Raw genomic sequence first — 13,571 nt, forward strand, 5'->3', positions numbered from 1 at the left:
CGTGTGAGGAGACGTGCGATGGTCCCGGTGCTCGTCCTTTCGACTTGACTTTACAGGCTCACTCTGAGGGTGGCTGCACGAGACAATTGCTGGCTCCTGGTTCTTTTCATTTCTGTTCTTCCAAATGTGGTTATTGATAAAAGTGAGAGCATGTGATCTCTTCCTGAAGTTCTTTTATAAGGACAGTGTTTCTGAGAATGGTTAAATACAAGTACTGAAGGCGTGAACTGGAAGCACATGCTTTTAGGTTTTGTGTGGTATGGAATCAGGATGGGAAAGTGGATTTGCTTTCCAAGGCTGGTCGTTGGTTAGCAGGTGGGTGAAGGTGGCCACAAGATGGCGCCAGCAGCTTGTTGGTGTCCTGTGTCACAGCGAGCTCAGCCCGCTCCTTCGACAGGTCCCAGGCGAGTGAAAGCCCCTCTACTGCTCTGTGATTGGCTGCCCGACTGCCACTGACCCCCCAGAACTTTCCAAACTAGGGCTCCCGCGTAAGTACACACACATGAGAGGCGTGCACTTCTGTGAGTGGCAGCGACATCTGAGCCCCCGCACATTTGCTATTCTGGGCCAGGGAGGGGCCAGGGGTCGAAGGGGAAGCTCAGACCGGGGCGACTTTTCTTTCTGCATGTGGCTGTGCAAGTGAGAGGAGCCCTCATGGTTTTGTCGCGTGTTTTGTAGGCTGTCAGTGTGTGTGTGAGGCCACAGCAGTCTCAGGTCAACCGCACGTGTAGGTGGGAGAAGATGGGGTGCTGCTTCAGTAAGGAGGTGGGCCCCGCTCCAGTGACAGAGAGGAGCGGTCTGTTGCAGCCTCAGCCGAACGACGGGCGCGGTGCCGTGACAGAGCAGGTCAGGCAGCACGCAGTGGCCGTCACCAAGCATGTGGGTCTGGAAGAAGAGGCAAGCCATGTGGCTCATGGACTGAATCGACCGAAGCCCACTGAGGATGAGGAAGTATGCTCTGAAGTGGGGGTCACAGGCCGGACCGGGGCGGCTGCCATCCTTGGTGAAGGGACACAGCGGAGCAATGAGGACTGTAAAGCTGGTGGCACAAGCGAGGTGGAGCGGTCTATTCCTGTCGCCGTGAGCACAGAGGAACCTACACACCGGGACGCAGCAGCCGGCGTGACACACGGGTCCAACTGTGAGCAGGGTCCCTACATGGAGGTATTGACTCAGAGTCCAGCTCGACAGAAGATTCTGGAGAATGCTGCTCTTCGGGCCTCCTGGTTTAACCAAGGCACTGAAAGGACCCAGGATTGTGTGAGCCGCCTGGCCCATCCACCAGAACCCATCCCAGCTGCGGTTGTCAGTGGAGGCGCGGGCTCATATGAACCTTTAGCCATGTGTCGGGTGAAGCAGCCGGAGCAGGTTGTTGAGCAGCTCTGCATTGTCACGACGACTCTCGGTCAGGGTTTTGAAGCCAGAACCCAGAACTTCTACAGCATCTGTTCAATTGATGCCAGTGAGTTGGGCTATGACCAAGACCACCAACTGGAACCCGACCATCACTCTGACTGCCTGAGTGGGGGGCAAACCCACCCTCCGACTGACCCGAGTTTGCAGAGGGACACTCGACCTGTCCACTGTGAGTCTTCTGCCCCAGACCAGGACCAGGACAGGCACTCTGGCAATCAGCCTGACCTAGATGAGGCCTCACCCCTTCACACGTGTCATAACACTGACCACACACAAGATCTAGACTCTATCCCTGACCGCGGTGATCCCTGGGACCAATACCACGAATCTGACCATCCCACAACCATTTCGTCCTTACAATCACCTGCTGCTTCGTGTCTGGTGGAGGCACTGCTCGTCGGACAATCGAACATGTGCCCAGTCACCGTCATGTCAGACATCTGCACTGTCACTGGACAGTCGGACATCCAGTCAAACTTCTGCACACTGTCAGAACAGTCAGGTTTCCGTACAGAGGTGCCCTCCATCACAGGACAGTTGGACAGCTGCAACTGTAGTGGACAGTTGGACACTCATTCAGACATCTCCACCATCCCAGTACAGTCGGGCACCTCCACCATCCCTGTACAGTCGGACATCTCCACCATCACCGGACAGTCGGACATCTCCACCATCCCAGTAGAGTCGGACATCTCCACCATCCCAGTACAGTCGGGCACCTCCACCATCCCAGTAGAGTCGGACATCTCCACCATCCCAGTACAGTCGGGCACCTCCACCATCCCTGTAGAGTCGGACATCTCCACCATCACCGGACAGTCGGACATCTATACCTTGACCGTACAGTCGGACATCTCCACCATCCCAGTAGAGTCGGACATCTCCACCATCCCTGTAGAGTCGGACATCTCCACCATCCCAGTACAGTCGGGCACCTCCACCATCCCTGTAGAGTCGGACATCTCCACCATCACCGTACAGTCGGACATCTCCACCATCACCGGACAGTCGGACATCTATACCTTGACCGTACAGTCGGACATCTCCACCATCCCTGTAGAGTCGGACATCTCCACCATCACCGGACAGTCTGACATCTATACCTTGACCGTACAGTCGGACATCTCCACCATCCCAGTAGAGTCGGACATCTCCACCATCCCTGTAGAGTCGGACATCTCCACCATCACCGGACAGTCGGACATCTCCACCATCCCAGTAGAGTCGGACATCTCCACCATCACCGGACAGTCGGACATCTCCACCATCACCGGACAGTCGGACATCTATACCTTGACCGTGCAGTCGGACATCTCCACCATCCCAGTAGAGTCGGACATCTCCACCATCCCAGTACAGTCGGGCACCTCCACCATCCCAGTAGAGTCGGACATCTCCACCATCCCAGTACAGTCGGGCACCTCCACCATCCCTGTAGAGTCGGACATCTCCACCATCACCGTACAGTCGGACATCTCCACCATCACCGGACAGTCGGACATCTATACCTTGACCGTACAGTCGGACATCTCCACCATCCCAGTAGAGTCGGACATCTCCACCATCCCTGTAGAGTCGGACATCTCCACCATCACCGGACAGTCTGACATCTATACCTTGACCGTACAGTCGGACATCTCCACCATCACCGGACAGTCGGACATCTCCACCATCCCTGTAGAGTCGGACATCTATACCTTGACCGTACAGTCGGACATCTCCACCATCCCTGTAGAGTCGGACATCTATACCTTGACCGTACAGTCGGACATCTCCACCATCCCAGTAGAGTCGGACATCTCCACCATCCCAGTACAGTCGGACATCTCCACCATCCCAGTACAGTCGGGCACCTCCACCATCCCTGTAGAGTCGGACATCTCCACCATCCCTGTAGAGTCGGACATCTCCACCATCACCGGACAGTCTGACATCTATACCTTGACCGTACAGTCGGACATCTCCACCATCACCAGACAGTCGGACATCTCCACCATCCCTGTAGAGTCGGACATCTATACCTTGACCGTACAGTCGGACATCTCCACCATCCCAGTAGAGTCGGACATCTCCACCATCCCTGTAGAGTCGGACATCTCCACCATCACCGGACAGTCGGACATCTCCACCATCCCTGTAGAGTCGGACATCTCCACCATCACCGGACAGTCGGACATCTATACCTTGACCGTGCAGTCGGACATCTCCACCATCCCAGTAGAGTCGGACATCTCCACCATCACCGGACAGTCGGACATCTCCACCATCCCTGTAGAGTCGGACATCTCCACCATCACCGGACAGTCGGACATCTATACCTTGACCGTGCAGTCGGACATCTCCACCATCCCAGTAGAGTCGGACATCTCCACCATCCCAGTAGAGTCGGACATCTCCACCATCCCAGTACAGTCGGGCACCTCCACCATCCCAGTAGAGTCGGACATCTCCACCATCCCAGTAGAGTCGGACATCTCCACCATCCCAGTACAGTCGGGCACCTCCACCATCCCAGTAGAGTCGGACATCTCCACCATCCCAGTACAGTCGGGCACCTCCACCATCCCTGTAGAGTCGGACATCTCCACCATCACCGTACAGTCGGACATCTCCACCATCCCAGTAGAGTCGGACATCTCCACCATCCCTGTAGAGTCGGACATCTCCACCATCACCGGACAGTCTGACATCTCCACCATCACCGGACAGTCGGACATCTCCACCATCCCTGTAGAGTCGGACATCTATACCTTGACCGTACAGTCGGACATCTCCACCATCCCTGTAGAGTCGGACATCTCCACCATCCCAGTACAGTCGGACATCTCCACCATCCCAGTCCAGTCAGACATCTCCACCATCCCACGTGGACCGTCAGACACCCAATCAGATGTCTCTGCCCTCACAGGACAGTCTGATGTCCAGCAAGAGGTCGGCGTCATCACCGGACAGTCAGACATCTGCTTGGGAACTAATACATCTGATGAAGCTTCACAGTCAATTGAAGAATCAACGTGTTCCTCTAATAAGCCGGGACTGCCTGACCATCATTCTCTGCTGATTCTGCACGACCCAGAAGAGAGGTGCCCCCCATGCCCTCACACAGGGGGAGGAACAACCCAGTGGACTCCCACAGTCACAGATAAAGTTAGCAAAGATGCTTTTGCTGTCCCAGACGAGGAGATGCTGTTGCAGGACAAACTACTCGTGGAGAGTGTTTGCCCAGACCAGATCTCTGCGACATACCCAGTCAGTCCAGAAAAGAATGCAGAGTCAGCGAGTGAGCTACAGGAGCCAGAGCAGGAGCCGAGTTCCACAGTGTTGTTCCAGGACGGTGCTCATAGCAGTACTGCAGACACCTGTCTCACTGAAGCGTCCCTTGACTCTGCGCTGTCCAGTCCACTGGTTGGTTCCATGGTCTTCTGCTGTAGAACCAACCCAACAGATGAAACTAAAGTAGTGTCAAACACTTTGGACGTGAATACCAACGATCCTGGGATTAACTCGAGCGGCATCGCTATCCTCAGTCCAACCTCACAACTAGACGACATTGTTGCTCAAGACAGCACCATCACTGACCTCTGTCAGAACCCAGGCACAGTGGTGGACCTAGGTCAGGTGGACCTCTACGCCACAACTCCATCTTATGAGATCCACCTCCAAAGACAGGGTCCATGCCTGGCGGCAGAGGAGGTGGAGGCAGAGGGAGGGATGATGGAGATGGTGTCGGAGCTGCTGGGTGAGGATGCGGGCGCCTGTCGCCTCTTCCCTCAACCCTGGATCCGTCTGGGTGTGGAGCAGAGCTGTGAGAACTGGGCCCAAGGTTCCCAGGGAGAGGAGGAGGAGGAGGAGCTGAGCAAGGAAGCTGAAGGAGACGAAATCCCAGCCTCTGTGTCTGAGCTCCAGCCCTCCATGGCCTTGCTGGGGGTGTATCCCTACAGCACAGTGATGCCCCAGGGCAACTGTGTGTGGGAGTGGCACATGGACGCACCACAGACTGTGAGTCCAACCTTCACGCACCTGTTGGACGTATGTTGTATGTCTCCTATGTGTTGATGTGGGCCTGCGGTAGCTTGGGCCACTGTGTCTTGCCCATTGGCACCTCAGCGATGAAAGTGTAACTAATGGTCCCCATGTGAACCAAAAAGCTTCCAAGTGTGTGCAGTGTTTTTCTAATCGTGGTTATGCCGTCTGACTGCAGGAACCAGTTGCTGCACCAACCCTGAACCCCAACGCTGAGATCTGGACGAGTCACTGCCTCGCTGTCCCTGAGCCGGCCCCTCCACCAGACCTGCTGCCGTGGCTGCCCTACCACAGTGAACAGATCCGACATGAGGGTAAGGCTCCCTGACGTAGCGGCCAGATTACTCCACTGCTCCTCTGTGCTCATGGCTCGTCGTCCCCGGGTGTGGCGCCCGTGTGCCTCTGAGCCTCGCATGTCCTATAGAGCAGTGTTTTCCAACCTTTTTCTAGTCACGCCACCTTTGGTTCATTGAAAAAATCCCACCACAGGAACCTGGGCCACTCGTGCTTCATGTCCTGTAGAAAGCCCCTGTTCACTGGTGAAACACTGCAGCTGCTGACTCTGGCTTGTTCTGTTGCCAGGCTGTTTGCAGAAACACATGGCAGAAAAGGTCTCTGTTTCCCATGTGTCCAGAAAGAGGCGGCGATATGGCAAACTATATCATGGTTCATTGATGTGTGGACTGACTTTAAATCACTGTTTGGATGGGATCACTTCTCTTTTGATGATGTGACTGTAGTTTCCAGACAAATCCTCGGCTTCTCTGCCTGAACTTTCTTCATAACAACAATGATTCTTTCCCTCTTCACATTTTGTTGCGCATTTAGTTTTTCACCAACTTTTAAAGCACCAAGCAAACTTTGACAGTCCAGGAGTATCAAGAAAGCTTTGAAGTGAGACGTCAGCAGCGCTGCTTTGACTGAGGGAGGGATCAGTGCATCAACACACTGGAGCTCTACAGTAGAGTGGAGAGAAAGAATGGCAGCCAGTCCATGGGATCATCTCCTCACCTTGGTTGCTCCTCAACACCTTCTCACTGTCATGATTTCATGGCGTCATATCGCCGACCTCTGTCTCCGGACACATGAGGTGACTCTGGATCATTTTCCCACGACACACCTGAGACTCTCCCGCACCCCAATTGAAAAATGCTGCTGTAGATACCATGCTGCCCAGTCGCCACTGGAGGGGCACTGTCCTTTCCCACCTGTACCGGAAACCAGAAACTGTGGCCACTCCTGCGGTGACACGTGTGCGTTGACTCATCAGCCTGTTGTCAACACGGAAGAATTACTTTCAGTTCTATCCTCAGAACCCTGGGTCTCTCCGTCAAAATGGTTTGAATCCAGAAGCTGCATCAAATGCAAAACACACCTGACGCCACTGCCACAGATTTCTCTTGGAACAGTTCAAGTTCAGCCTGAGCCACCTCTGCGCCGTCTGGGATCCTGGTACTGCCTCCTGGGTTACCTGTACACTGGTCCCTCCTTCATGGCGGGCGTCACCAAGGTCGTCATTGTTCACCAAAACTAATGACAGAACAAAGACTAGAATCGTGAATCCTTCTCGTTCACTGAAGTGGAAGTAAAAATAATAAAAACGCTGTATTGTCTGTTGAATCAAAACAAACTAAAATTATGGCGGATTTGTCCCTCGTTTTTGTCTTTATTTATTTCATAAAGAATTTTTTTTTTAAAGGTGTTTATTTTGGCATGTCGAGTCTGTGACATCACTTGTGTTGATGTGATGGTGGTGCTTGGACAAAGCCTCATCTTTCCAGATGAATGAGTTTTTATTTCCTGACCTACTCCAATATTCAATCTGGTTCCAATACCCTGAATTGTAAAACAAAAATATAAAGAATAAAGACTGTAACCAATCATTTGAATTTGATAGACAAAATTTAAAAAAACTAAATAAAAACCAAAAAGGCAAATGAAAAATCCCAAACTATTATAAGCGTGATAATCCCTGGTAGTGGTCTGTTACGACATGTTCGCAGCTGGTTTCCTGTCTGAAGGCACACAGCTCCGCCAAAGTAGAACCCTGGCTGGTCTGAAGCGGAGCGGAGATCTGCCGCTGGTTTGAGGCGTTTGTCCTCTGTTCAGGGCTGCTGTTGCTTTAGTTCACCCTGTCACCATTGTGCACTGCTCCTGCACGCTGTGTGGTGCTGACACAGGCCTCCACCCAACCATTCCGCCTTTCTCTTGTCAGATTTCCCTCCCATCTGTGAGCTGGAGCACTCTGGCCTGCCCGAGGCGCCGACGGATCCTGGTGCTGTTCGGCCACCGGCGCCTGCTGTCAGAGAGTCGGTGTTGAATGGAGAGCGCTGCGCTTCACCTGTCTCAGGTGTGCCCCTCACACACTCACCCAGTCACACCTGCGTTGACCTCCTGCTATTGTTTCAGACGAGGTGAAGCAGCAGCTGCGCTCGCTCCTGGATTCATGCATGACCCGGTGAGCTTTCACAAGCTTCTCATGCTTCTGGTCCAGACGTGAGGGGCACTGAGTCAAGGCCTGTTTTGAAGCACCAGTAACACAACGCCTGATTCTCCCAGGGAAAACCTCTGCTCCGACTTGTACCTCAAGTCTCAGATGGATGGAGACCAGTTCCTGCCCATCTCCACCCTGGCCAGCCTGGACCAGGTCCGGAGTGTCAGCGAGGACGTGGACCTGATCTCAGAGCTGCTGAGAGGTGCAAGTGTCGTCGTGTCTGCCTCCACGATTCTTTCCTGATACTGATGAAGAGTCTGGGCCCACAGATCTGCCCTCGGTGCAGCTGTCCCCCTGTGGCCTCAAGGTCCGGCCCAACCAGAGCAGAAGAGTCCTGATCCTGAGAGAGGTGCCTGAGAGCACGCCCAGAGAGGTGACTCAGGCGCGCACGCACACACACACACACACACACACCTTGAGCACAGTGAGAGAGATGACTGAGGATGGAGAAGGTTTCAGTCCAGATCCAGAGGTCAGAGATGATCCATGAATGGTCTGGTGGTCTTCAGTCACTCTTTCCTCCTCACTGTCCTCCTCATGCAGTGACAGCTGCAGATCACAGCAGTGAGAACAGTGACTGTAGAGCGCAGCGTGATCCACTGAAGCAACTCTGTCTGTCAGTAACATCAGGTGTTGATCAGCCTAATAAAGGAGAAAACACCTGAGCTATCAAACCCCAGCACACACCTCCAGTCCCGGAGCACTGTGCTCCTGTTCCCCAGCACCAGTCTCCTGCAGCTGAAGCTGCTCACCTCAGTGTTGTGGGAGTCGGAGAAGTTGGTTCTGAAGCATGTCGTGCGCCCAGACAGCCATCAGACCCTTGACTGCCCGGCACCTATCATGTTGGTGTGGAGTCACGCTGGACACCTTGTTTCCAGCGTCTAACGCCCAGTCGCCTGAGGCCAGAAGCTCACCCCCCGCGGAGAGTTCCCCCAAGACGAGGTCGCGGCCGAAGCCCGACGGGCTTATGTTGGCAACTCGGACTTGTGAGCCGAACATGGCTCACATGAACCAGGACTCTGAACCAAGCATGACAACCAGGATAGATATGCTTAAACACACACTGACACACTCAGTCACGGTTGTTGTGTGGGCTGCCCTGCAGGAAGTGGAATCCCTCTTCAACGCAGAGAGTCTTCCAAAGTTCCTGAGCTGTGAGTTTGTGAGCAATGACAACTGGTTCATCACCTATAGCTCTGAGGCCGACGCCCAAGAGGTGAGTCTGAACCGACCGGGACATGGGCTCTGAAAACCTGGGCTTAACTTCCTGTTCCACAGGCGTACACGTACCTGAGGGAACAGGTGAAGGTGTTCCAGGATAAGCCCATCATGGTCCGGATCAAGGCCAAGGCCATGGTGCCCAACCCCTACCCTCCACAGAACAGCTGTGGGCCCCAGGAGGAGGCCAGCGGCCCCTACAGGATGTACTCAGCAGCCGCCTGTCAGCAGCAGTGTCCGGGCCGCCTGCCTCACCTGTACCACTTCAGCACTGAACCCTGGAGCTCTGAGGTGACCTCACAGTCCTGCTCGCTCTCTCTGACGCTCTTTGACGCTCCTCTTCTTGATGCAGCCTCAGCAGCTGATGAGCAGCTTCCCCGACTTCAGGCCTTGGGTCCCCAACAGGTCCAGGTAGCTGCTGGTCCAAGTCAGTGCTCGCTCACTTCCACTTCTCATGTCACCGTCCTCCACTCATTCTGCAGAAAGGGGGGTCGGGTGTCAGGTTCCGATCGTAGGCGGAGCCTAAACGAGGTCGACGCACCGGAGGACCAGCCGATGTGGCCTCCCATGTCAGGCCGCGGCCAGTCCCGAGTCCATGCTCGCTGTCCCAGGGGAGGACAGGCGGAGCCTGGGAACGGCTCGCTCCTGGGAGACAGAGGAAGGTCTGAAGCACTGGCACGGCCTCCGCTCTGCACGTCACCAATGCATGAATGGTCCCTCCACAGAGCGCCGTCCGCCCACAAGAGGAGAGGCAACTTCAGGTCCAGCAGGCTGCCTGAGACCAATGGAGTAAGTCCTTCCTCCACCATGTTGCTGCTCCTTTTCTCCGTCTTTACTGTGTGTGTGTCTCAGGTGGCTCCTCGTCAGCTCTCACCTCCTCCTGAGCTCGGCCCAGCGAGCTTCCCACCCCTGCCTTCCACCAACCCCCCTGGACAGACGGCGTCTGCTGACTGCACTGGGGAGGTAGCTGGACCCCACACTCACACTCACACGCACGCAGTGATGCCATCCTGTCCTCCACAGACGTCCATAAAAAGCTACAGACCAAAAGTGACTCTGGAGGCCCCTGCAGAGTGGTGAGTTTCTCTGTCAGCCGCATGAGGACGATGATGAAGATGACGACGATGATCATCGTTGGTACAGTGACAGGGAGGAGGTCGCGGAGAGCAGCAGCCGGGACCAGGCGGCTGGCCCAGTGGATCCCACCTCTGTAAGTCTTCCACCTCCTGCCTCAGTTCACGTGACGCCACATGTGACCACTGCTTGATGACCTGCCCTGCAGACTCACAGCTAACTCACACCCAATGTCCACTGCCAGCATAACTGCCGCGTTGCTTTGCGAAAAGAATGAATAGTTTTCACTCTGTCGGAGCTGTGCCCGCTGCAGCGCCGCTCAGCCATTACTGGGAGTGGAGAGGAACAAACAGATGTCAAGATAAAACTAGAGCAACGTAAACAAAACGCCAAAGCCTGCGCACGAGGAGTGTGTGCGACGGCTGCTTGTCAGAAAAACTGGATTTCAATTTTTATTGCTATTCATTTTATTTTCTTGACAACATGGAGACAATCATTTTGGAGGTTGAGTGTGGGCCCATTCCTCATTATAAAGACGACGTGAGAAAAGGAGGAGCCTGGGCTGAACTTGAAAGTGGCGCGACATACACAGAGGTCGGACCCGGTTTGTTCGTGGCGGGCGGTGCACTCAAGGGACCGTGCGATTGTCAGCAGAACCACTGCTCCTTGTGGAAACGGAAAACTACGCTGCGGCTCCCGCTGGAAACCGGGGTGTTGCTCGCCATCTGTTGCGCCGTGAGTTGGCACCTCTCCGGCTCACCCTCAGGAGGGGCGCTTCAGCCATCTCCACCTTCATCTGGACCTGCCCTGGCAGAGTCGCAGGCAGCAGCGGTGCGACTGCAGGTCCCTCCACTCTGGTAGCTCAGACTCCAGCAGTGACTCAGACTCCTCTGCTCCTCAGCACACACACTCTCGGAGTTGGTTCAGTCATTCACCCTCTCTTCAGGCTGCTCTGGAGGAGGAGAGTGCCAGAGTTCTCATGCTTGTCAGCGTCCGGCTCGGAACTAACTCTACTAACTCACCTGCATGCTCGCTCCCTCGGTCACTGCAGGAGGCGGGGCTTGTGTCCGACTGTGACTCTCCCTCTGGTGATTGGCCAGGAGTCCAGGAAGCTGAGCTACGCCCAGATCTGCCAGAGAGCCTCCACCCTTGACCACACCTCCGCGGTGATGGAGTGATCCTCGACCTGCGCACCAGAGCCGTCGCCGCTGGAGCCGCAGACTGGCGTCACGTGGACTTGTTGTGCTGTACATAGTTGTGTCTTTCCTGCAGTTGGTGAGCTCGATCTGCATGCTTTATCTAGCAGGTGTTCCTCAGTGTTCCTGAGGGCTGGGGCCGTTCCTCCCCAGACATGTCCTGTGTGTTCTGAAGACCTGACCTCTCTGGTTGTGGGGCAGGTCTGTGCAGCTGTTTGTTCTCCCATTAAACCAGTGCCTTTCAACTCCCGAGTCCTGGTGGCAGCTGGAGGAGGGAGGTGCAGCCAGAGTGTCCCAGTCTGGTCAAGCTCACGCAGGAGCTCGCTCCTGGCTGCTGTGAGCTGCCTTGCTCCGGTACCGCCCGGCCCTCGCCTGCTAGCTTACTCGCCAGATTGGGCTTTCATCTGTGACCTGCTGGTTTCTCACGACGTAGTGACACTTGACTTTTTTGACGGTTTGTTATGAGCCCTGTTGATCGCTCACACTTCACTCAGCCACTCTGCTGCCCTTGTGTTTCCTCTTCTGCCATGTAGCATGGACCAATCCACGGCGACGTCGTCGTCGCGTGCGTGCGTGCGTGTGCGTGTGTGCGTGCGCGCGCATCTGCGAGCATGTTTTGCCAGACTGGTGAGGACCAAGTCTTGACAACACTTGACAGTGTTTGAGACTTAAGACCTAACAAGTGAGTTCTACTCTTGTGCCAACAGAGATGGACAAGTCTGAAAGTGTGGCTGGAGCTTCAGTGAGCTCAGCCTGAATGAGGAGCAGGGGTTCTTGGCCTCTCTGAGCCCACTTTTCCCAGAACAAATGGGCCCGGGACCCGTTCACACAAGTGATTGGTGACTCTTGATTTTATCTGTGATCAACAACCATTTTTCATCTACTTACACCTGAACAAAGCAAAACCTTGTGAAATGACATGAAGCCATGTGATCAGTGCAAAAGATATTGATTTGTCAAGGCAAAGTCCAACCAGCAGCAGAAAAAATGGCAAACTGAATCAAATTAATATCATAAAACCCTGTCTAAATATGGTAAAATAACTCCATCCAGAAGATAGAAGCATAGTGTCGCCATGAAATGTACCGGTCATCTCCAGAGCTGCGTCAACAGTTGCTTTCATGAACATGGTTCCTTGTCACCAACGTGTCCTTCGTTCTTGACTCGGTTCAGTGACTCGCTGCTGCCTCCGCGCGTGGCTCAGGGGTTGGCCCACCACGAACCACAGCTCTCACGGTCGTACGCGCAAAGTGATGAGCGAAGGTGGCCGCGTGAACAGCTGGCTTCCACAGTGGACTGCACCTCGGGCCGCTGGCCAGCAGGGGGCGGGGCAGTCCCACCACTCTCACTCGTTTGGAAGCCAGGACTCGACTGGCTCTGGTTTTCCGCTGCAAGTTGTGACGTCACTCCTGATGTCGGAGCGCGCGCGCGCGAGCGACTCCCCGAGACAACGCTGTCCTCCCGCTTCCGAGCTCATCGCGAATCCAGATTCCGACCGGATCTGGCTCTGCAGCCGCGCTGCGCCACCTGCCGGTGATGAGTCGCGTCTCCTTCCTCCCCAGTGTCACGTGACCGCGGCGGCGAGCAGCTGCGCGCCTCCTCCTCCTGCTCTTCATCGTTATCATCCTCATCATCACCACCACAAACACCGCAGCGACCGGAACCACCGAACCACCGGGACTTCGCCGAGGATTCGCGGACCGGGCGCCATGGCGGGCCCGCGCTAACGCATCCGCGCTCTTTGTTCTCCCTCGATCCGCGCCATCCACGCAGGCGACAGCGCGGCGGCCGCTCCTTTCTACCGCAGCGGGGCTGATGGCGGACCGGGAGGCGTCGCCGATCCCGCTGGAGATCCGAGCCCGGCTGGCGGAGCTGGAGCTGGAGCTGTCCGAGGGTAAGACTCCTCTCCCGCGCTCTCCTCCCCTTCACCCTGCTCCCCGGACACTAACGGAATCTCAGGCGTCCGATCCCGCGCGCCCTCCTCCTCCTCCCATCCAGATGGGCTCGCGGTGGCCGGGAGAGGGTGAGGGCTGAGCGGGAAGGGCTGCCGGATCGAGCCGCTGCTCTTTGTCTCGACCGCGGCGGCTCCTCCGGCCACCGAGGCCCGCGGACCGGCTGTGGGTCCGGAGCGGAGCCCTCTGTTTTTTGAC

The 13,571-nt window shown here is 55.5% G+C and overlaps 2 protein-coding genes across 4 annotated transcripts in view; both read left to right on the forward strand.

Moving 5' to 3' along the window:
- Positions 1 to 741: 741 nt before the first annotated feature.
- LOC128756004 (uncharacterized) lies at positions 742 to 12,775 on the forward strand. The gene is made up of 23 exons (XM_053860128.1): positions 742 to 2,040; positions 2,128 to 2,283; positions 2,398 to 2,472; positions 2,668 to 2,742; positions 2,884 to 2,958; positions 3,073 to 3,201; positions 3,910 to 4,011; positions 4,099 to 4,173; positions 4,234 to 5,415; positions 5,618 to 5,753; positions 7,655 to 7,789; positions 7,849 to 7,897; positions 7,999 to 8,135; positions 8,203 to 8,306; positions 9,039 to 9,149; positions 9,212 to 9,442; positions 9,504 to 9,562; positions 9,634 to 9,813; positions 9,877 to 9,940; positions 10,004 to 10,114; positions 10,175 to 10,227; positions 10,295 to 10,361; positions 11,326 to 12,775. The coding sequence occupies exons 1-23, from the start codon at positions 742 to 744 to the stop codon at positions 11,401 to 11,403; spliced, it is 4,683 nt and encodes a 1,560-aa protein (XP_053716103.1). The 3' UTR covers positions 11,404 to 12,775.
- Positions 12,776 to 12,863: 88 nt separating this feature from the next.
- LOC128755484 (disco-interacting protein 2 homolog C-like) overlaps positions 12,864 to 13,571 on the forward strand; it is a 20,069-nt gene continuing 19,361 nt past the window's right edge. For 2 of the 3 annotated variants that reach the window (XM_053859074.1, XM_053859077.1), the window contains exon 1: positions 12,864 to 13,315. In XM_053859074.1, the coding sequence (XP_053715049.1) occupies positions 13,237 to 13,315 (79 nt within the window). In that variant the 5' untranslated portion in view covers positions 12,864 to 13,236. The remainder of the gene's footprint in view (positions 13,316 to 13,571) is intronic. The other variant, XM_053859075.1, reaches the window with a different exon arrangement.

Source organism: Synchiropus splendidus, chromosome 3 (assembly GCF_027744825.2).
Source record: "Synchiropus splendidus isolate RoL2022-P1 chromosome 3, RoL_Sspl_1.0, whole genome shotgun sequence".
In the NCBI taxonomy this organism is placed as follows: domain Eukaryota; kingdom Metazoa; phylum Chordata; class Actinopteri; order Syngnathiformes; family Callionymidae; genus Synchiropus; species Synchiropus splendidus.